The sequence below is a fragment of the Crocuta crocuta genome, unplaced genomic scaffold (assembly GCF_008692635.1).
Source record: "Crocuta crocuta isolate KB4526 unplaced genomic scaffold, BGI_CrCroc_1.0 scaffold112, whole genome shotgun sequence".
NCBI lineage: Eukaryota > Metazoa > Chordata > Mammalia > Carnivora > Hyaenidae > Crocuta > Crocuta crocuta.
Genome location: NW_027528818.1, coordinates 795542 through 819379, shown reverse-complemented (window position 1 = coordinate 819379; position 23838 = coordinate 795542). Strand labels below are relative to the sequence as shown.

Here is a 23838-nt window from a genome sequence, read left to right as displayed (position 1 = left end):
CCCTCCCCTCCTCACACTGTCTCTCTCTCAGAAATAAATAAAACATTAAAAAAAGTTAAAAAGAAAAAAAAGAATTTCATTCCCTTTTTAAGGCTGAATAATACTGCATTGCATGTATACAGCACCTTTTGTTCATCCATTGGTGATGGTTGTTTGGGTTGTTTTGAGTATTATACTCAAACCACCCAATACTTTTGAGTTCTGGTAACACAATACCCCACTAAAGGTAGGAAAATGTGAGCCATAGAGAGGATGAAGATATTTTCAACTCAGTGACCGGCAAAGGGCTCATAACTATAATATAGTATAAAGAGTTCTATAAACTAGTAGGAAAAAGACAACAGCTAGAAAAATGGGAAAAGAGACTTAAAAATGAAATTCATAAACCAAGATACACCGTGATGAATAAACTTATCAAAAGGTACTTAACTGCATCAGTAATCAGTAAATACAAATTAAAACCATAACAATTTTACTCATATAGATGATCCTCCAGAAAGGTTAAAATTAAAAAGAGTGTCAATGNTATGTGGAAACTAATTTGACAATAAACTATTTGTAAAAAAATAAAAAATAAAAAAAAAATAAGAGTGTCAATGCTAAGTGTTGGTGGGGGTGTACAGCAACGAGATCTCTCCTATACAGCCGACAGCAATGGTACTGATACAGCTCTTTAGAAAACCAGTCTGGTCTTATCAACCAAAGTTGATGCCACAGATACTCTAAAACTTAACAATTCCACTTCTATGTATATGCACGGCTGAAATGCATTTCATGTGTGCACCAAGAAACACGTATCTATAAGCATGTTCACAGCAGCACTTTTCATAATAGTAAAAAAGTTAAAAACAAGCCAAACGTAGCATCAGGATTGTTCACCTCCAGTGGAATGGATAGACAGTGGTTACAATGAGTGGGAGCAAACTATGGTTATCCCCAGTAATGTCACAATGGAATGTTGAGCTCTGTGAGCCAGACGTAGCATGTATTGTATAAATCCATTTGCATGTATTTCTATATATCTTTTAAAAAACAGCCCAAACCCCAGTGTTTGGGTATGTCTGCTTAGGTGATAAAAAATACAAAGAGAAGCAAAGAAGATTTCCATAGACGTTAACAAACTGGTCCGCTGACTACCTGTATTGGACCTACCCCAAATCTATTGAAAATTAATCAGTTGGATTGGGCTCAGAAATCTGCATTTTATTTTTTAAATGTTTGTTTGTTTGTTTTGAGGGGAGGGCGGAGCGGGGGGAGGGCAAAGCAGGCTCCACACTGACAGCACAGAGCCAGACGTAGGGCTCGAACCCATGAACCCTGAGATCATGACCTGAGCCGAAATCAAGAGTCCAGCACTTAACCAAGTGAGCCACCAGGTGCACCAGAAGTCTGCTTTTATAATTAACACTCTCAAGTGACTCATCTGCTGCTGTAGGTTAGAAGAATATGTAGGGTGGGTTGCCGGCCCCTGTCATAGGGATGGTTAGGGCTGGTCTGTTGGCTGGATGCATGTCCAGGAGCATTTTAGGACTCTCGAGGCTAACGTCAATCCCACTCTACCTCCACTTCACACACATAGTTCCAGGTCCCTGGAACTTGGAGACTCTCTTCTCTCTCTAATCAGGTGCCATAAACAATGTGCTACACTCTAGAAATTGATGACTGCCTATTCCATACAAGATAACTGTGCTTCCCACCAAGACCCTGCTTGCCCAAAGCATCATATATGGATTCAGGGAAACTGAGATATAGATGTGTTTTGAAGGGCAGACACAGCATCTGAAAGTTCCTGAATTACTCCTCTGCTGTTAAGTTCTACACTTTGCTGGGAAATCAACACAATTACTGTAATATTTCCTGTTCCATTCATAGCACTAATCTTGAAAACGACTCCCCTGGGGCGCCTGGGTGGCTCAGTTGGTTAAGTGTCCAACTTTAGCTCAGGTCATTATCTCGCAGTCTGTAAATTTGAGCCCCCATTGGGCTCTGAGCTGTCAGCACAGCCTGCTTCAGATTCTGTGTCTTCCTCTCTCTCTTCTCACGCTCTGTCTCTCCCTCTCTCTCAAAAATAAATAAACATTATGGGCTCCTGTGTGGCTCAGTTGGTTAAGTGTCCAACTTTAGCTCAGGTCATTATCTCGCAGTCTGTAAATTTGAGCCCCCATTGGGCTCTGAGCTGTCAGCACAGCCTGCTTCAGATTCTGTGTCTTCCTCTCTCTCTTCTCACGCTCTGTCTCTCCCTCTCTCTCAAAAATAAATAAATACTTTAAAAAACATAAGACAGGCAGAAAAAGACAGATACCATATGTTTTCACTCATATGTTGAACAGGAGAAACTTAAGTTTATGTTAAACTATCCATAGGGGATAACTAACCATAGGGGAGAGGAAGGGGGAAAAAATAGTTAAGGAGAGGGAGGGAGGAAAACCATAAAAGACTCTTAAATACTAGAACAAACTGAGGGCTGATGGGGGTGGGGGAGAGGGGAAAATGGGTGATAATCATGGAGGAGGGCACTTGTTGGGATGAGCACTGTTATATGGAAACCAACTTGACATTAAACTATATCAAAAAAAATTTTTAATAAACATTAAAAAAAAACTCCCTAGAGAAAGACTCACAAATCCTGCGAAAACAATTGTGAACTTAATGTTTGAGCTTTTCATGTAAAAAAATTGAATGTTTTACCCTTTTATGATGAAATAGAACAAACACATCACTAAAGACAGTAAGAAAGTCCAACGAGTTGATTTCATGGGAGTGCAGGGTTACGGTTGGGAGTGTGGAAAGAGGAGAAGAAGCAAACGTTTATGAAGTCAAATGAGAAGATGAGTGAAAATCCCTCTCAGACCATAGGCGGTGGCTCATCGACCCACACACTCATAACTTGTTTCTTCTACTTGCTTCAGGATGTCATCACCAAATGGCTCTGCCTTCAGTTCCACACTGTCTAAGGCTGGTCCCCAAGAGTCTATAGATGCTAAGGGTAAGTGTGACAGTCAGCTGTGAGCCCGTTTTCCAGAGTCATTGTCTTTGTAACTTTTAGGTTCTTGACTGTAGTCCATATAGTTTCCATTTGCCTCGTAAAGACAAGGTGTCTTTAGCAAGAAAATGAGTATTTTGCACTCTGGATCTGTGATTCTTAAAAATGAGTTATTCTGGGGCCAAAATGTCCTCGTCCATATTAATCCTAGAAGGTCACTTCTACCAGAGTTTGGAGATCTAGGTAAGGTATTCCGAACTTCACTGGGTACATCAAAAAAAACTAAGAAGAGAAACCAAAGCTATAAACCACCAACTAGTAAACTATATTTACTAATCTATAACCACCACCACCACCACCACCCTGTTTTATTTATAATAGAATAACACTAGCTGCTATAATATGTAAACTTTAAATTCAAGTTGCTTAGCATAATAAACCATCATTTTTTCTTCATATACAGCCCAAGGTGGGTGTTTTGCAGGCAGAATGTTCCACATGCTCCAGGGACACAGATTTCCTTTATTTTGGGGTTTCACCATGCCCTGGGGTGCCAGAGTTCTTTGTTTCCATCTGGTTCGTGGTGGGGGGGTAAAGGGTAGGGAAGGTGCACCTGCTGTTTTGTCACTTCAGCCTGGAAATGACATGCGCCTCTCATGGTCACATTGCAATGGGAGTAGTCACAAGGCTCCACCTAGATTCCAGAGCGTTTAGAAGTGGGTTCCTCGGCTGGGCGGCCACTTCCTGGTAGCTACTGCACAGTATAGAAGGGAACAACTGGCCTTCCTGCCACATGCGCTGATTTGGAGGAAAAAACACAACAGGCTTTTCCCAGATAATTTTCATCTCTCAGGGCTCCATCTTCAAAGGTTTAATAAGACTAATGACTGAAATCTCGAACGAGGACTTTTTAGCACTTTATACGATCTTCTGGCCATCTTTCTCGCTGTAGTATTTAAAGGTTTAACATGCGCACATGTGTGGTGGGCACGGGGTGGACATTACTTCCCAAATAAGGGAGATAAACGTCTTTAATGGCTGCCTTGGACAATCCCTAGTCTGCTGGCTTTCCTAATAAAATGTGGCTTTATTGGAATCGTACATTTGGGGCAGGTTTTCTGTGTTCTTCCACGGTTTGTTGAGGCAAAAGGACAGGACAGCTAAGCATTTGTGCTACTGTTAAAACCGGGACAGACTTTCTTTCTCCCCTGTGCGGTAATGAACACGAAATTAAAACACACTGCGTAGCTCCGAGACAAGTCTGAGCGAGGGTACGGGGAATTAAACAGCCTGATCACGTCATTCACAGTAAGTTAAGGTGACAGTGCATCTGATCTGAGTAGCACAGAGTCCAGTCCTATTGCATTTATAGTGCTATCTGTGCCCTCCAGAATTCTGATTAAGCATGCTAATTACCCATGGCTGGTGAGCGCTGGCAGCTGCGGGTCCTGGAGCTGGATGGGTGGAGGCTCTTTTTTTTTCTTTTAATGTTTATTAATTTATTTATTTAGGAGAGACAGAGCGAGAGAGCGAGAGCGAGAGAGCGGGAGTGGGAGTGAGAGCGAGAGCGAGAGAGACAGAGAGAAAGAGAGTACAAGTGGGGGAGGGGCAGAGAGAGAGGGAGACACAGAATCTGAAGCAGGCTCCAGGCTCCGAGCTGTCAGCACAGAGCCTGATTCAGGGCTTGATCCCACGAACCATGAGATCATGACCTGAGCTAAAGTTGGATGCTTAGCCGAATCAGCCACCCAGGCACCCCTTGAAGGGTGATAACATGAGTCACAAAAGCAATGATTTCCCATTACATGATGTTTTCCTACCTCCTCTCCTGCTGTAAGGGCACAGCACTGGTAGGAGGAAAGGAAGAAACGGCATAAACATATACATTCAAGATGATGACTTATTAAGGGATTTGGCTCATGGTGCCTTTTTCACTCTCCTCCAGTGGTCATTTTAACTTCACAATGACTACTCTCTTCCTTGAGAGGTGACAGTACATCTCAGCAGAATTATTTAACTTACTCAAGTAATACCTTCTTTGTGCTTCTTTTCAATTTCCATGTCCAGTTTTTAGATTATCAACTGTAATTGTGCTAGAAGCCCCTAATGATAGGAGTTAAAACATGAAGTCAAGTGACCATTGATCTATTGATTGTCTCTTTGTAGATATATATCCATTCATATATATGCAAATCACATGGGCTGTTTTTAAGTGTGATTTATGATCATCATAGGAAAAATATTCTCAAATTCTTTTTCACAAGAATTCACACACATCATAGTGTATACACTATGTATGTCTAGTTTTCACCCGTCATCATAAAATTGAGCCCCTTCACTCATTTTGCCCATCCCCAACCGCCTTCCTCTCTGGTAACCACCAAGTATCTAGGAGTTTGTTTTTGCTTTGCTTTGTCTTTTTTTTTAGACTCCACACAGAAGTTCAATTATATGGTATCTTTCTCCTTCTGACTTATTTCACTTACCATCCATGTTGTCACCAATGGCAAGATATCGTTCTCTTTTATGGCTGGGTAGTATTCCATTACATAAATACCACATCTTCTTTGTCCTTCAATGGATAATCAATCAATGGATACTTAGGTTGTTGCCATATCTTGGCTATTATAAATAATGCTGCAATGGATACAGATGTGCATGTATCTTTTCAAATTCATGTTTTCATATTCTTCAGATAAATACCCAAAAGTGGAAAAGCTAGATCATTTGGTAGTTCTATTTTTAATTTTTTGAGGAATATCCATACTGGTTTCCATAGTGGCTGCCCCAATTCACATTTCCTCTAACAGTGCGAGAGTGTTCCCTTTTCTCAGCATCCTTGCCAACACTTATTATTTCTTGTCTTTTTGATGATAGCCACTTTAACAGGGTGAGATGATAGATCACTGTGGTTTTGATCTGCATTTCCCCAATGATTAGTGATGTTGACTGTCTTTACATGTGCATGTTGGCCATCTGTATGTCTTCTTTTAAAAATGTCTATTCAGATCCTCTGCCCAATTTTTAATTGGTTTGCTTGGGGTATTTGTTGTTGTTGTTGTTGAGTTGTGTGACTTCTTTATATATTTTGAATATTAACCCCTTATTGGATATATCATTTGCAAATATCTTCTTCCATTCAGTAGGCTGCCTTTTTGTTTTGTTGCTGGTTTTCTTCACAGTGCAGAAGCTTTTAAGGTTGATGTAGTCCCAATTGTTTATTTTTGCTTTTGTTTCTCTTGCCTTTGGAATCAGATCCAAAACACATCACTAGGACCAGTGTCAAGGAGGTTACCATCCATGCATTCACCTAGGAGTTTTATGGCCTCAGGTTTTACATTCAAGTCTCTAAACCATTTTGAGTTAACTTTTGTGTCGGGTATAAGAAAGTAGTCTAGTTTTATTTTGTTCTATATGGCTGCCCAGTGTTCCCAACACCATTTATTGAAGACACTGTCCTCTCCCCATTGTATCTTCTTGGCTCCTTTGTTGTAAACGAATTGACTATCTATGTGCAAGTTTACTTCTGGGCTCAACGAAAAAAAGCAAGCATTATAAAACTGCATTACAACAAATAGAAATTGTTAAACAATTCAACTGTCTCTCCATTTACACTCTGCTTGCTTGACAGGGACTGATGTTATCATTTTTCTGCTGGTACAGCCCTTCCAGGTTCATCCTGTTGGGAGAAGGAGACTCTTTGGGCTTTGGTGTGACTATCTTCATTGTCTTTTCTTGGGGCCACCCTTGTTTGACTTCCATTGTTGCCAGATGAAAGCTGCCTCTGTGGGAGAGTTGAGGACTTGGAGGGCCAGACCAGCAGGCTGCTCCCTCACCTCACCACCTAGTGCCCTCATTCCCACCCCTCCTCCTCTCAGTGCGGAGCCTGATGTCCACTGGCTGCCCCGCTGTGCAACGGAGGGAACAGGGTGACTTAGAACAAGCCCCACTCCATGCAGGGTCCCCACATTTACTCCTAGTACGGGCTATCACAGCAGAGGGACCTTGGAATTCTGGGATTTAGTTTATTTTCTGGCTCATTTGTATGCCTTGCTGGGGGAAGTGCATTTCTTTTAAACTACAGAAAGACAACAATCTTACATTGGCCACAGATAAATCTAGATAGCCCGATAAGCAGTTTGCCTGGGATTGATGTCCTTACCACACTAAAAGTGACAGATACGCTGAATGATTGCCAGCACAATCCCCAAAATCCCTGAATAGAGTCCCCAGACTCAGGAAATACCGATGTCCCTTTCAGCAGTTAGGAATTTTATTCTGCTCTCTCTGACTATATTAAATTAGGAACCAGTGTAATAAATGGTTATGACTTTGCCAGAAAATATTCAAGTATAAGGCAACAGTTTCCAAATTCCCTGCAGAGACTGGACACAAAGGAACACTGGCAGCCAAGCCTGTTATTAAGAAGGTCACAAGATGCCATCTGTTACTGTGTGCACTTTACTGTTGAAGCATAACATCTACTAGGAGGGGGTGCAATAGAAAGTGCCGGTGAACTTAAAAGATAGCACTCTACTGGGCACTACAGTGACTTTAGTGGGCTTGCGTGAACAAACTGTGCTATTTGCCTACGGGATGCATGGGGTTGGTTATATGGGGAGAAGATGGGAAGACGGGAAAGCACTGTTTTCAGGTCTGTTCTTGGTTATGACTCCAATGTAATTTGGGATGATACTGGCTGGTTTTCCTAGTCTTTTTTTTTTTTTTGCCTGTTTTTAGTCATTATAAAATATGATAATAGCATTCTTTATCTGTAATTATGAAAGTGCCTTATTTTTTTAGTCACAACTTGAAAAAAATTTTTAATCACTAGAGAAGTTGAGGGAATAGCACAAGCAATATTTACTACTCTCGCCTATATTCATCAATTGTTAACATTTTGCCCCGTTTGTTAACATGGAACTTTGTCTCTTTTTTATTTTTTTATTTTTATTTTTTTTAAATGTTTTATTTATTTCTAGGAGACAGAGAGACAGCGTGAGCAGGGGAGGGTCAGAGAGAGAGGGAGTGACAGACTCTGAAACAGGCTCCAGGCTCTGAGCTGGCAGTCAGCACAGAGCCCGACGCGGGGCTCGAACCCACGAACTGCGCGATCATGACCTAAGTGAAAGTCGGACGCTTAACCGACTAAGCCACCCAGGCGCCCCATTTTGTCTCTTTTTTAAATGTTTATTTTTTTTTGAGGCAGAGAGCATGAGTGGGGGAGGGGCAGAGAGAGAGGGAGAGAGAGAATCCCAAGCAGGGTCCAGACTGTCAGCACAGAGCCCAACTTGGGGCTTGATCCCAGGGCTGAGAGAGCATGACCGAAACCAATACCTAGAGTTGACACTTAACCAACTGAGCCACCCAGTGCGCCCTCTGTCTCTTTATACCAATACTTGATATATATATTCTATGCTGAACTTTTGAGAATGAATTACAGATATTGTAATAGTATATCCTTAAATACTCCAGTACTTACCTGAGTAAGAATGTCCTCTTACATAACCATAATACTATTATCATACTCAAGAAACTTAATATTGATAGAATATTTTTCACTGAATATACAGACCATTACATGCCTTATTATTTTTTTAATTTTTAAAAATGTTTGTTTACCTTTAAGAGGGAGAGACAGTGCAAGTGGGGGAGGGGCAGAAAGAGAGGGAGACAGAGACTCCAAAGCAGGCTTCAGGCTCTGAGCTATCAGCACAGAGCCTGATGGGGGGCTTGAACCCACAAACCATGAGGTCATGACCTGAGCCAAAGTAGGATGCTTAACCAACTGAGCCACTCAGGTGCCCTCTTATACTTGCTCTCTTGATAACATGCTTTAAAAAACCAAATACCTATAGTATCACATTAGTATTGGCACAACATTTAAGGACCCAATATGTAAAGATAGAATTTGTTGGCGGTTACTAACATTGTTAGTGTCATCCACAAAATTGCTCAGTTTGTTTACCACTCTAAGATTAGGAAGGGGAAGCAGGGAGGTGGATACACACTAGCAGATTAGGGTAACATTAAATGTCCTTAATTAAAAGGCCAGCTGAAACCACCAAGGTCAAGTGGCACTGTGGACTCTACTTTGTTAACTGTGAACTCACAAAGAAAAAAATTCACTAGCTAACCATACTCTAACATACGTGGGCTTGCTGATGTTCCTCTCCACAAACAGACTAAAGAAAATGAAAGACATTTCTGAAAATGTCAAAAAAATGCTCTGAAAAATGACCAAGTTTGGGTAAAAGATGGACATATAGAATAAGTCCCTCATGCATAGTCTAGCACAAATTCTAATGCCTGTTTTTTTCCCATAATCCACCAAATACCTCAAAAATACATTCTATAAAACTTTAATATTATTGAATCATATCATTTACTAATTACTGATTATCTCATATAATTCTTGAAAGGCAAGGTGACATAAAAAGCCTTATTTTTTTTAAAGCCTCTGGCAGGCCTGCAGGATTTATAAAAGTCTTGCAGAGCTTTGAAAGGCTACGGATTCACAGCTAATGGAATAATCAGAACTAATTGTGCAGGATAAACTTTTTATCCACCTGCTTTTACTGTAGCTGTGAAAAATCAGGTTTTCCTTGAATTCAACTAAATAAACTGTTGGACTCTGTATTTGACTTTAGCTTAACATATCTTGTTTTTAAAAGTTTATCAGCATAAAATTGCACAAATAGCAATGAGCATTTGACAAAAACTATTCCTCTCCCTTGACTCATTCCTAATAAAGAGACCCCATCATATTTTGCCAAGAAAGGCCCCTTTTTATTTATTTTTAATCAAATCAAAATTTTTCTCTTATTTTTTAAATCAAAGTGTACCAGAGAATGCAACATGACTAGTCATTAAGGAAATGTAAATTAAAGCCAGTGAGATACCACTTCACATCCATGAGAATGGCTATCATCACAAAGACAGACAATAACAAATGTTGGAGAGGATGTGGAGAAACTAGAATCTTCATTCATTGCTAATGAGGATGTAAAATAGTACAGCCACTGTGGAAAACACTTTGACAATTTTTTTTTAAGTTAAACGTAAACTTACCATAGGATCTAACAATTCCACATATAAGCATATACCCAAGGGAAATGAATACATATGTCTATACAAAGACTTGCACCTGAATGTTCATGCAACATTATCCATAATAGCCAAAATTGGAGACAAGCCTTATGTCTATCATGGTGAATGGACAACAAAATTTGGTATATTCTTACAATGGAATACTGCTCATCAGTAAGAAGGAACAAAATACCAAAAAGCTGAAATGTGGTTGAACCTCAAAAATATTATGCTAAGTCAAAGAAGGCAGAGATAAAAAACAAAAAACAAAAACAAAACCCTGGTAGATGATTCCCATTTATGTGTGATGTCCAATAAAAGCAAATCTATAGAGAAAGTAGGTTAGTGGCTTTCTGGGGCTGAGGATGGGAAAGAAGATTAGCCATTAATGGGCATGAGAGATCTTACTGGGATAATGAACAGGCTCTAATACTAGTTTATGGTGTTATGATGGTTGTATATAAATCAGTAAATTTACTTGAAGTCCCTGAACTATATACTTAAAGTGGGTCAATTTTATGATATATACATTATATCTCAATAAAATTGTTAAAAAAAATATACCAGGGCTTCTTCAGGCCTTGAGAAAAATGGTCTTACCATTTCAGCACAGCCTTGGTTCACTCTGATTCTAAAAGTATAAGCTGTGCATTGTAGAATGTTCCACATATAAAAATGTTTACCTCAACTTCTGGCTTCTGGTTCTGCTTGTAAGGACCTTGGAAGATGCCTCTCCATTCTAGCAACAGGTAAAAAGCTGAACAAAATTGAAAAGTAACAACTCTTCTTGGACTCCTAAGATAGGTGAGGACACAGGGCAAACTGCTGGCCCCAAGAGTAGAGAGACAGAGAAGTGAATACAGGTAGTGGCAGCTTACCAGAGCAGAGACTCACAAGCAGAAACCACCATAGGAACCAGTAACAGGGGCTCAATATCCAGACTCTAACTGATAACTCACTGGCGGCTCAGTGCAGGAAAGTCTGGGAGTTAAAAACTCAAGGGGAACCCAGACACAGGAATGCCCCTACAGTATCATGAGATTTACCTTCAGGAATCTGGCCAGGTTACCGCAGCAAATCCCAGAGAAAAATTCCCTGTGCTTCTAGCGGGGGGAGTACCATTTTGAAGTACTCCAGAGTCCTACGTTCTTAACAAGGTCTGCCCTCAGGAGAAACTACTTTGCCAAAGCCTAATCTACTGAGGTATTATTATCATAGCCTAACTGAACCGGGGGAAAGGAAAAACCATACTCTAGCTTACCTTAGCCTTCCATGAAGGAAAAGATAAATACTCAACTCCAGTCCACTCTGGTCATCCTATTCCACCTAACAGGGAAGGAAGAAAACCTCAAGAACAGTTGTGAAGTTCACTGTCCAGAGCATAGGCTCACTGAACGACTGAGACCTAATTATAGGACTGTAGAACGCTTCCTCTCCCCCCATGGCCCACCACTTCCTTATTAAGGGCCTATTTACAGCAATTCTTTTCCTTGGTACATCATGTCCACCTTTCAAGAAATAGTTGCAAGGCATACTAAAAGGCAAAAACACAACTTGAAGAGAGAGAGTAAGCATCAGAACCAGACATGGCAGGATTTGGTATTATCAGACCAGGAACTTAAGGCAGCTACGATTAATATTCTAAGGGCTCTAATGGATAAAGTAGATAGAATACAAGAACAGATGGGCAAGGTAAGCAGAGAGATGGAAATCCTAAAAAAGAACCAAAAAATAAATCTGAGAGATCAAAAACACTGTCAAGCAAATGAAAAATGAAGAATAACATCTTTTTCATTAATGTTATTAAGAAAATCATAAGGAAGAGAAAATACATTTATAATACTACATTGTAAAAAGTCCATAAATGGGTGGGCCTTTGCAGTCCTAACACATGCTGTTAAAGGGTCAACTGTATGCATATTTATTTATGCTTAAAAATAAGAGAAATGAATGACAGCAATGCTATAAGGGATGGGGAGAGGAACTGGGACTATTTTGTTATTATACGGCACTTGCACAACTCATATAACGTGTGGTATAATGTTACTTAAAAATGCACTTGGATTAGTTGTAACTGTATACTGCAAACCCTTAGGGCAACCATTTAAAAAGTAAAAAAAAAAAAAAAATAGAGAGAGAGTGGGAAAGAGAGAGCAGTATAGTTAAAATGCTAAGAAAGGAGAGAAAATGAAATCACATAAAATGCTCAATTAAAACTCACAAAAGGCAGAGAAAGAGTAGAAGACAAACTGAGGAACAAGAAACAAGGGCAACAAATGGAAAACAGTAACAAATACGGTAGATGTTAATCCAGCCATAGCAATAATCACCCAGGTGCCTTAACACTACCCGACTTCAATACTTACAATACTTACTTACAATAAAGCCACAGTAATTAAGACAATGTGATATTGGTGAAAGAACAGACATATAGATCAGTGGAACAGAATACAGAGCCCAGAAATAGACCCACATGAGTGCAGGCAACCTATCTTTGACAGAGAAACAAAGGCAGTGCAATGGAGAAAAGATCGTCTTTTCAACAAATTTTGTTAGAACAACTGGGCATCTGCATGGAAAAAAAAAAAGAAAAGAAAATCTAGACATACGCTTTACACTCTCACAAAAATTAACTCAAGATGGATCGTAGAGTAAAATGCAGAAGTGTAAAGTATATTCTAAAACTCCTAGAATATAGCATAGGGGAAAAACCTAGATGAGCATGGTACGGCAATGACTTTTTAGATATAATGTCAAAAGCACGATCCATGAAAGAAATAATAGATAAGCTGGACTTTATTAAAATTAAATTTTTCTGCTCTGCAAAAGACAAGAGAATGAGAAGCCACAGATAGGGAGAAAATATTTGCAAAGATTCTTTTGATAAGGAACTGTTATTCTAAATATATAAAGACCTCTTAAAACTCAACAACAAGAAGCAAACAAACAAACAAAAACTGACTAAAAAATGAGCCAAAGACTTTAACAAACACCTCACTAGGAAGATATAAATATGGCAAATAATCATATGAAAAGATGATCCGCCTCATATGTCATCAGGGAAACGCAAATTAGAAAACAACAATGAAACATCATTACATACATATGAGAATGGCCCAAACTTGGAACACTGACACCATCAGATGCCAGCTGGTGAGGATGTAGATCAAACAGGAACTCTTGCGCCTTGCTGATGAGAATGCAAAATGGTGCAGCCACTTTGAAAACCAGTTTGGTGGTTTCTTAGGAAACTAAACATGCTCTTACCATATAATCTAGCAATTGTGGTCCTTGGGATTTGTCCAAAGAAGTTGAAGACTTAGATCCACACAAATACTTACACATAGATATTTATAGCAGCTTTATAATTGTCAAAACTGGTAAGCAACTAAGATGCTCCTTAGTAAGTCGATGGATAAATGGACTGTGGTGCATCTAGGCAACGCGATATTATTCAGCACTAGAACGAAATGAACTATCGTGGAAGACGTGGAGGAAGCTTAAACGCTTATTACAAAGTGAAAGAAGCCAATCTGAAAAGGCTACAGACTTTATGATTCCAGCTACCTGACATTATGGAAAAGGCAAAACAATGGATACAGTAAAAAGATCAGAGGTTGCCAGGGGCCAGGAAGGAAGAGGAATGAATAAGCAGAGCACAAAGGAATTTTAGGTCAGTAAAAATACTCTGTATGATACTATAATGATGGACACGTGTCATTATGCATTTGTCCAAACCTATAGAATGTCCAACACCAAAAAGTGAACCTTAATGCAAACTGTGATTAGGATGTTACAAGTAGGTTCACTGACTGTAACAAATGTAACACTCTGGGGGTGGGGGGGTGTTGATCATGAGAGGCTACGCATGGGGAGGGGAGCAGGAATATATGGGAACTCTACGTTTCTCTCAATTTTTCTGTGAACCTAAAACTGCTCTGAAAAATAAAATCTTTTTTAAAAAGAGCAGCATTTGAAAGGTTAACTAGTTTTAGATGGGAAAGGGAACATAGATAATTATTTTTTGCTGAATTAAAATTTAAGAAAATTAACAAAGACTGAAACAGTCCCCACTTTAGGCTTACTGAAGGACAACCTCATAGAGAAAGACAAAGTACACGTAAAACTGAATTATTTTGATAACATTTTTAAAATTATAGATGTATCATTTCAGTGTCCCCTTAGCTATTATAAGTCTGGTTTTAGTTTTAAAATAAAATTGAAATGTGTACCATAAAAAAATTACCTCTACCCTCAAAAGTTCCAGAATATTTACTATGAATTAACTTTTAGTTACAGAGTTATTTTACCTGACTGACTCTTAACTTTTCCATTGGTTAAATTCTTTTTAAAAAATTTTTTTTATTGTTTATTTACTTTTAAGAGGGAGAGAGACAGAGCTCTAGCAGGGGAGGGGCAGAGAGAGAGGGAAACAGAATCTGAAGCAGGCTCCAGGCTCCAAGCTGTCAGCACAGAGCCTGACGTAGGACTCAAACTCACAAACTGTGAGATCATACCTGAGCTGAAGTCAGATGCTTAACCGACTAAGCCACTGGTTAAATTCTAAAGGAAAGTAAGTAATGTGTGTACAATTCATTTCTATGGTATAAAGGGGAGTGTGAGAGATTTTATTCTAACACTGGTTTTAATCCTGATTTTCCCTCTTTATTTGCATGCAGGACTATTACCTCATATAACCAATTCTTTCAAAAATTCACAAGATATCAAGCACAGTGTGGTAAGTCCAGTATTTCTCAACAATCTTTAAATGGAACGCGCTTAAATAATTGTATCCTGCATATTTCATAAAGAATAAATGGGGGGAGGGTTGGAATTATTGTTTAAAATTGTTTATTCATCATTTATTTATGAGTGCTGATTATGTGTGTAGCTTTCTTTTAGGAGATGGGGATACACGATAAACAACCAAGATTATAAATTGGGAACTGATGATGTTGTGTCTTCTTCATAGTCACCAACTCTCCTCTTTCTCATGTGAGGCGATAACTATAGAGGTTATATTGACAGTTTAAAAACAAAAACAGCTTTTCTCTGATTTTAAACTTTCAAATAATACAGAGAAATAGACACACGAGTAAAAATTATCTGAAATCCTTCCCCTCCCCCCAAGCAATAATTGCCATTAACATTTTAGTGAACTTCCTCAGAAATACCTCTCTATATTTATGCATACATAAAGATGCACACACACACACACACAGAATGCCTTGACGAGATCCACTGCCCTCTGCAATCTGCTTTAATCACTAAATATTTTCATGGACATATTCTTTCAGTATTAGCAATAATATTTATCATTTTAAAGGATACGTAATGTTCCATTGACTGGATATATCACAAATACCCATACTGCTAGGCATTTAGGTTTTTCAAATTGGCAACTATTGTAAACAATGCAGTGATGAGTAAATTTAAATGTAAATTTTTTCAATTGTACAATTATCTCCTCAGGATACTTTCTCATAAGTAGAATTCTTGGATCAGGAGTTATGCTTATTTTAAGTCTTGGTATATGGCCAAATGCCTTCCAGAAAATTGGCCTCATGTACAAGCAGTTCTCAAGAGCACCTGTTTTCCTATATTTTCTCTAACACTGGCTTTAAAAAATAATTTTAGGGGCACCTGGGTTGCTCAGTTGGTTAAGTGTCTGACTCCGGCTCAGGTCATGATCTCACAATTCGTGGGTTCAAGCCTCGCATTGGGCTCTGTGCTGACATCTAGCTCAGAGCCTGGAGCCTGCTTCAGAGTCTGTGGCTCCCTCTCTCTGGCCCTCCCCTGCTCACGCTGTCTCTCTCTCTGAGAAATAAATAAAAAACATTAAAAATATTTAAAAAATAAAATAAAAAATATTTTTAATGTTTCCCAATTAGATAGATGAAGATATTTTATTTTCCTTTAAATTTTAATTTCTTTCATTATTAGTGAGTTTGAGCATCTTCTGCTTATTACTTATTCATAGTTTTTTTGTGTGATTATAGTCAGTTTTCATAATTCAAGGTATGAAAACCTTGAGTTTTGTTTTCTTTTTTTTGTTAATGTTTTATTTATTTCTGAGAGAGAGAGAAACAGCGTGAGTAGGGGAGGGGCAGAAGAAGAGGGAGATACAGAATCTGAAACAGCCTCCAGGTTCTGAGCTAGCTGTCAGCCCAGAGCCCGATGTGGGACTCAAACCCACGAACTGTGAGATCATGACCTGAGCCAAAGTTGGACGCTTAACGGACTGAGCCACCCAGGTGCCCCTTTAGTTACGTTTTCTAAAGTCCCTACTAACACTGAGGTAGTCATTACAGAACCATTGCTCCTAGGAGAAATGTAGGGCCAGGTTCCTGTCAGCCTCTGGTCACAACATTTCATCAGCTGTAAATTTGTGTTTATGTGTGTTTCTTATTTCATATGTATTGTTGATTTGCTGACATTGAACTAACAGCCAACAGCTCTACAAATCACGCCTAAATGAAGTTTATCTAGCAAATGCATTTTCTCCATAAGGCACGTCAAAGTCTTCTTGCACGTAGGAACATTACACAGCACTTCAGCCCTACACTGAGGGACCTTTTAAATAGTGAAACCAGGGGCGCCTGGGTGGCTTAGTCGGTTAAGCGTCCGACTTTCGCTTAGGTCATGATCTCACGGTTCGTGGGTTCGAGCCCCGCGTCGGGCTCTGTGCTGACTGCCAGCTCAGAGCCTGGAGCCTATTTCAGAGTCTGTGTCTCCCTCTCTCTCTGACCCTCCCCTGCTCACGCTGTCTCTCTCTCTCTCTCCTAGAAATAAATAAAAATATTAAAAAAAAAATAAATTAAATAAATAGTGAAACCACTCACAAAATGCATAAATATGCAAAAAATCATGGCACTAAGTAGGCCACAAAAAGGACGCTTGTGTAAAGTATGAGAGATGAAACCAGAAGGCAAAGTGTCCTCTTGTTTGACCCTGACTGGAAATGTGTACATCAGGCAACTCAAATTGTTAACTGCTCTGTGCACGTCCTGGAATGCTTCAAAAGTCCTGCACATATTGGCTTTGGGGTTACAAATACATTTTAATGAGTAGGAAAATTGGAAAATATGGAATCTATGAATAATGAAGATTTATTGTATTCATTTCCTTTGCCCATTTTTCTTTCTTTCTTTCTTTTTTTTTGCCCATTTTTCTATTAGGGTGTTTAGCTTTTTCTCATTGATTTGTATAAGCTATCTCCATATTAGGATAGTACTCTTTTGCCTATCCTATTTTATACATTTTCCCCCCAAGTTTGTCCTTCTATTTTACTCTTAGCATCTATTACTACAGTGGGTTTTGACAGAAGTATCAAACTCCCTTCTGAATGAGGAAGCACATCATTGGAAAAGGAATTTTATTAAGTTTCTATCGTTGTGAAAGCGGTTGGTATTTATTTTTATATTTTTCACAGGCGCACCAAATTCTGTTTAGTGATTTTTCTCCAGCACCTCCAAATTATGAAAAATCACGTAAGTCCTGTCCTAAGCTACCACTTTATAGCATGTTTGGCCTTGATTTTAACTACAGTCTTCACTTGATATTCTCATCCCTTCCAGAGTCTGATGTCATTCAAGGCCTTTCGCATTTCTGCTTCTTTCCTCCTGTCATGCACCCCGTTCCTCTGTTGTTCCTCTCCTCACAGCAAGGATGGAAGGATGCAGAAATAAAGGGAGGGAGAAATCCCAGAGAGACATTTGCCAGCAGCAGCTCTGAAAAAACACTATGCATGTGAGAAGGTTGTGGTGGTGACAGACGTTGGTGGGGCTGGGAAGCTAGTATGTATGTGAGTGTTTGAAGCCATTGATTAAAAGTGATTTCAGAATATTAGTAAATTTCATCTATTCATATAGACTGGACACTCCATAGATGGACTCTACCGTAAGCACTTAACACAGTGCCTGTCTCTTTTACACCAGGTATGAGAACTAAAAAGCCAGCACCTAAGAATCTGATGATCTACAATCGACTAAAGAATGACTTTCTGAGGCGTGTAAGAATCTTTTCACTTGTCACCCAACAGTGGATCCCTGGAGTAGTGTCAGTGAGCATGCACAGTGCGGCAGTGAGGGTGGTGGTGTGTGTGTGTTCAGAGTTGGTGTGAAGGTGATCCCAAATTTACAATCAAGTGACAAATAGAAAAGTATGCTACTCTGAGGAGCATTCTTTCTTAAAGCATCATGAACATTTTGTATAGATCTCTCCGGTTGTTGTGGGAACAAGGCTCAAAGAGGTTTAGGTGGACTGGAAATTTCTCTGGTACTTGCCTAAATTTTCATCAGTGATATCAGTGATTTTCTGGATTCTGCCTCTTGAAATAAAAAAAAAAAAAAAAAAAAAAAGCAATAGGTTCTCAGATTGTCCTTCCTTTCTGGAGACCGACCTGGGTGTCCAGAGTCCTGGGCCCATTCTTCTGCTTGTTCCACCACCCAATATCTCCTCTCTCTGCTCCCCCTGACATGGCCCTCCAGGGCAGGGGCTCTGTCTTTGCCGATCAGACATTCTCAAAATCCCGTATTTTTTAAAAAAGTTTATTTATTTATTTTGGGAGAAGGAGAAAGAGAGAATCCCAAGCAGGCTCCTCACCATCAGCACAGAGCCCAACACGGGGCTTGAACTCACAAACTGTCTGATCATGGCCAGAGCTGAAGTCAAGATAAAGACACTTAACTGGCTGAGCCACCCCGACTCCCCTCAAAATCCAGTAATTTTTAACAAGATGTTAAAATGGAATTCTTTTTTTGTCTTAAAAGTTCTGGCAGAGACTCCTAAAGAATGAGTTGAAAAAAAGAACAAAAACAAGTTTCTACAAGCACTCCACTGACTTCAGCTCATTTTATATAAAAGTTACAACTGAATATTTTTGCTATCCCATTACTTTTGTTTATTAAGATTTATCTTTAAATTAACTTGTAAAGGGGCGCCTAGGTGGCTCAGTTGGTTGAGTGTTTGACTTCAGCTCAGGTCATGAACTCACGGTTTGTGGTTTGTAGCCCCACGTTGGGCTCTGTGCTGACAGCTCAGAGCCTGGAGCTGCTTCAGATTCTGCGTCTCCCTCTCTCTCTGCACCTCCACTGCTCAAGCTCTGTGTCTTTCTGTCTCTCAAAAGTAAATAAATGTTAAAAAAAATTTTAAATAATAAAATAAATTGACTTGAAAAAAATTCTAGCCTCACCCTAAGAAATTATATTTGTGACATCACAGATTTGGTATTCTAGTTATTCTCTAGCATTAGAGAAAAATCCTGACTATTAAAATAAGAAATGTTATTCAGGTACCACCTAACATTATCACAAGAACCACCAGTTACATATATATACATATACACATATGTACATATATATATACACACACACACACACACACACATATATATATCACTTCGGAACATGCTAGTCTATGGGCACCATGTAGCTAATCTCACAAAATTATGGAACCAGGCTGGACAACCCACCTGGGTTCCTAGGTAACTAGTCTATTCAATGATCGCCTTCCAGAAATTGTGCACTTTTCTTGATCTTTCTGCTTTAGGCTTTGATAAGTTTCCTAGGGAGCATTGTAAGCACGAGAGGGCGGGGCTAGGGCAGGCTGGGGAGGGAGTTCTTTGGGGGCATCTGAAGCTGGGCAGTGGACTAAAAGATGTATTGTGCGGGTGGCCTGGGACCTCCCTTCACCATAGGGTTGTTGCAACCTTCTAGGAAGGGTAGATGATTTCCTGAAAGTGTATTTACTGCTAGCTAGGCCTCCTGGGGGTTGCTTGGGAGAATCATTAACTATTGCTAAATAAATCAGTCCCTTTTGCTGCGACGAGTTGGACTGGTGCCAAGCGATTCCACTGCCAGTAGCCGCAGCTGCTCTGGGGAACAGTTGCCTTTCTCTTTGAGATACTTCCCCGACCCCCTCCCCTAAACTGATTTTCCTATACTCACAGTAGCCTCCTTTAAGTCAACAATTCCTGACAAATTAGTGGCATTACATCCTCCCCTTGTTTTTACGGTACAACAACAGGCTAAAAGTACTCCCTGCCCCCAACCTCCCTGCTCCCAAAATGAACATGGGGTACTTGTTTGGGAAACTTTGGGCTTGAAGTTCTGACCAAAAAGAATAAATCATGACCTTTCACTTATTAGACTTGGCAAAAATCTTAAATTTTTTTTAGAGGTGCTATATTTGGGGGAGAACAAGCATTGAAAGGTAAAATGTATAAATTCCTGCATCAGCAACAAGTAGGGATTGAATGAAATCTTCAGCAACACATAAGGATTGGAAGAAAGGTTTAACCATCATTAATAATAGTCTCACTTTTTAAAGTATTTCCTGGTGTCTAATGCCTTGGTAACCATCTTCTTATTATTGCTATTTGTGGGTCCTATCTTCAAGGAACTCACGCTGTAAAATTGTAAAGTAGAGAAATTCACACCCAGGAATGTCCAGACTAAAGGAACTGTTGGGGAGGCAGGGGAAAGAATCTTACCACTCAGGGATGATTCAGCGAGGGGCAGGAGAGAAGCAGTGATGGTTGTGATTTGAGTTCCTGCATTGTTTCTCTCGCCCGCTTATGGATTGGCCTTCCTAACAGAGACACGATGTATGTAATAGGTTAACGGAGGGGAAGAAAATGCATCAACAACCCCTACTCCTGCTCTGGAATGAGGTCTTGGTAACTTCACTCCCAGTTCGGTGCAGAAAGTAACCTCAGCGGATGGGCAAGTACTAACAACCAGGCCACTTTTCCCCAGTTTCAGAACCGGGGTAATTCTACCAGCAAGATTGGCTCGTCTGAAGACTCAGAAAGTGATCAGTACTCCGTTTACACTCTGGGAGGATCGTTGTCGTCACTTAACTGAGTCAGAAAATCCAGTCCCAGAGCTGGAGGCCTGCAGCTTCCTTTAGTTAACGACTACTTTGAGGTAAGAGTGGGCCCGGTAATATCTAGACCTTGACCTTAACCAATTGGCTTTTTCAGACACTTCTTGGGCTTCAAACACCCTCCATCCCTCGATTTCTTTTTTCTCTATTAAACTGGAAGCGGGAACAAAAGTTATCGTTATAATCACTACGTAAAATCATTTTTTAAAAGTAAATACCTGGAGCCACGCTTCTCTGCAAGAACCACAGAAATGGTGCTGTGGCCCCGACAGCTGTGGACTCCAGCATCAAGGAGCCCGGTCCCTTCTATCTGGAGTCCCGGGCGGGGAGGGCCCAGGGTCGTGAGAAAGGCTTTTTTGTATTCAGAGCAATAGCCCAGAAGAGCTGCAGCCTTGCACGGCCAGGCTTTCCTCCTCGCGGGGCGCCGCGGGGAAGCAAACGCGCCCGGGCCTTCGGGCAGGCGGCGGGGATTCCGGGGACGCCCGCGCGTAGCTGGGGGCGGGGAGAGCCGCGGCTTTTCCAGCCCAAGCTCTCNCCGGCTCTCTGCCTCCTGTGCATTTACTTCCATTTACCCAGACCGTCCTCCTGATTTCTGTTGAATAGAAAAGGCAGTTCATTAAAAGTCACACCACCACCCCTACCTCCCCCCACCCCTCAACTCCTGGTGGTTATTTTTGTTCTTTAACCCAGGTTAGGCTAAATACATTCCCGGGAAGCCATCTGGTCTGGTTCCCGGGATCCCTTCGTATGGTTTCCATTAAGCTCGCCAAACCGTGCATTGAAAATGCAGCCTTGGAGCCACTCAGGAACCTCCAGAATTGTTGCCTTTGCCAGCCTCGTTTAGAGAATCTCAGGCAGAGGGAGGTAAAGGCCTCTGTTTAAGCTCTGAGTCAGGGACCCAATGTTCTGGCCTTACGCTGTAATTAATATGCTTGACTACTCCCAAGAAAATACAACCCTCTATGTTAATTGGCTTCATTCATTCATTCATTCATTCAGTATTTGTTTAGTAGATGCAAGGCATTGCTTATTAGAGTTCTGTTTTAGTTCTAAAACTATGTCAACAGCTTTACAGATGAGTTTACAAAATACCCTGGCCTCAGAAATTCGGTTGGACAGCAACATTTGTGCGATTGGGTCTCCTTCGTTGTGTCCCATTTCTCTACCCCACCCCCAGACAAAAAAACCAATAATGGCCTGTGGGAATATATTCCCTGACACATGGATAGGGGTTTGTGGTCCAAGAAAAAAGGACACAGGCAGGTTCATAAAATCATAGTGTTATAACTGCCAAGTTCCTTAGAATTCTTCACAAATAAGCCTGTCAGTTTATTGAGGAGACCCCTGACGTATAGAGAAGGTCACTGGGCTGTCAGTACCGTGGCCTAATTTGGGGAGGAGACAGAGCCATCAAGTGCCTTCTCATAGACTGCAAAAAGGACTTTGATCAAACTCAGTTCAGTTGTAATACAGCCTGTCTCTCTGCTCTTGACTCCACAGTCCCTTCCTGGTCCTGCTCTGGGTCTTGCCTGGGGACAGGGTGGGAGAGTGTTTGGGCTCTTTCTTCCTTCCCCCAACCTACCTTCACTCCCTTTTTTCTCTTTGTCTTCCCTTCCTATCTTCTCCAGCCCCCCCAACCCCTGACCGTGAGATTTTATTTGGGTTTTTAAAATGAAACCAGGTGCTGCATAAAACAAAAGCAAAGTAATAACAAGGAAAGACTATCCAATGCCTAAGGAATGTGCTGAGTTTTATGACTCAGGCTGTCCTGGCAAAGAACTCCGACTTACATGGAGAGGTGGGTGGCACAGAGCACGGACCATACATGGCAGCCCTGGCCTCCCCAGATAGGCACGGTCAAGGCAGCCTGTGACTCATTTTCATAAAACCAGAGACTCTTGTTCCTTGTGGAATGAGACTTCCTGGAGGCTAGAGCCAAATGACCTTCAACTTTTCCCTACGAGTCCGGTTCAGCCTGATAGAGCAGGGGCCACCTTGATGTTTGCAGGGGAAAGGAGCCTGGGCAGAAGGCCATCCCTGCGAAAGAAACAGGCTTGTGGACTTGGGCAAGGGTTTTGGTGCACTGAAGTGATGAGTAACATGCATGCTGCAAAGAGACATGAAAAATTAGCTCGTATTGTACTGGAGACAATGGCTTGTGCGCTCCAGGTGACAGGACTGCCCCAGCGCCTTGGAAGAGGAGAGTGTGGCGGAGGAGCTGGGATCCCAAGGGGTGTTTGCTCTGCGGTGGTGTGTGGTGAAGAGCACAGGAAAAGTGGGTCCCATTCGGGCGCCATTTCTGGGGGGCTATTGCTAATGCGATCGGGAGTCAGTAAGAGCAGGAGTGGGGGGCTGTCCGTAAACGCTGCAGAGACGCCCAGGCACACATGCTCACATTCTGAGAATTCTTTGCACATGAGCATAGGAATGGGGTGAGGTGTACATTTTTTCTGTTACTAAGAGACAGGCTGAGAGAGCTGAGAATGTCTCTCCCCGCAGAGATGGTGGGAGGCGTCTGAACCTGGGTGACAATGGTCTGTTTGGGCCCCCTTCCTGACACAGGCCTGGGTGGAACAGGACTGATAGTGTTCCTCTGGTTTCTGTGCACCTCAGAGGAGGCTGTCTATCCCTTTTTGAATGAGAATGGATCTTGAAAGGCCTAAGTGAGATCTTTGCGCGGGGGCCCCTTGCCTTGGAATGGGCCCTTATTTTTCCTTTTCTTCTTTCTTTTTTTCTTCTCCTTTCCGTGGAATACTGATTTAAAAGCTACGGTGACTATTCCATAATTTCAGGAAAAGCTCTGCTCAACTTGTTCATTAAAGTCTACTTACCTGGAAAAATAAAGTCTTTTAAGGACCATGACTTCATAAATATTTATA

The 23838-nt window shown here is 40.8% G+C and overlaps 1 protein-coding gene across 1 annotated transcript in view; it reads left to right on the top strand.

Annotated features, from left to right (window-relative positions):
* The window catches only part of CUNH4orf51 (chromosome unknown C4orf51 homolog), a 46106-nt gene that overhangs the window by 10366 nt on the left and 11902 nt on the right, over nucleotides 1–23838 (top strand). The window contains exons 3-7 of the mRNA XM_077755885.1: nucleotides 2910–2986; nucleotides 14752–14810; nucleotides 17505–17562; nucleotides 18010–18083; nucleotides 20830–21000. Of these exons, the coding sequence (XP_077612011.1) occupies nucleotides 2911–2986; nucleotides 14752–14810; nucleotides 17505–17562; nucleotides 18010–18083; nucleotides 20830–20937 (375 nt within the window). The 5' untranslated portion in view covers nucleotide 2910 and the 3' untranslated portion in view covers nucleotides 20938–21000. The remainder of the gene's footprint in view (nucleotides 1–2909; nucleotides 2987–14751; nucleotides 14811–17504; nucleotides 17563–18009; nucleotides 18084–20829; nucleotides 21001–23838) is intronic.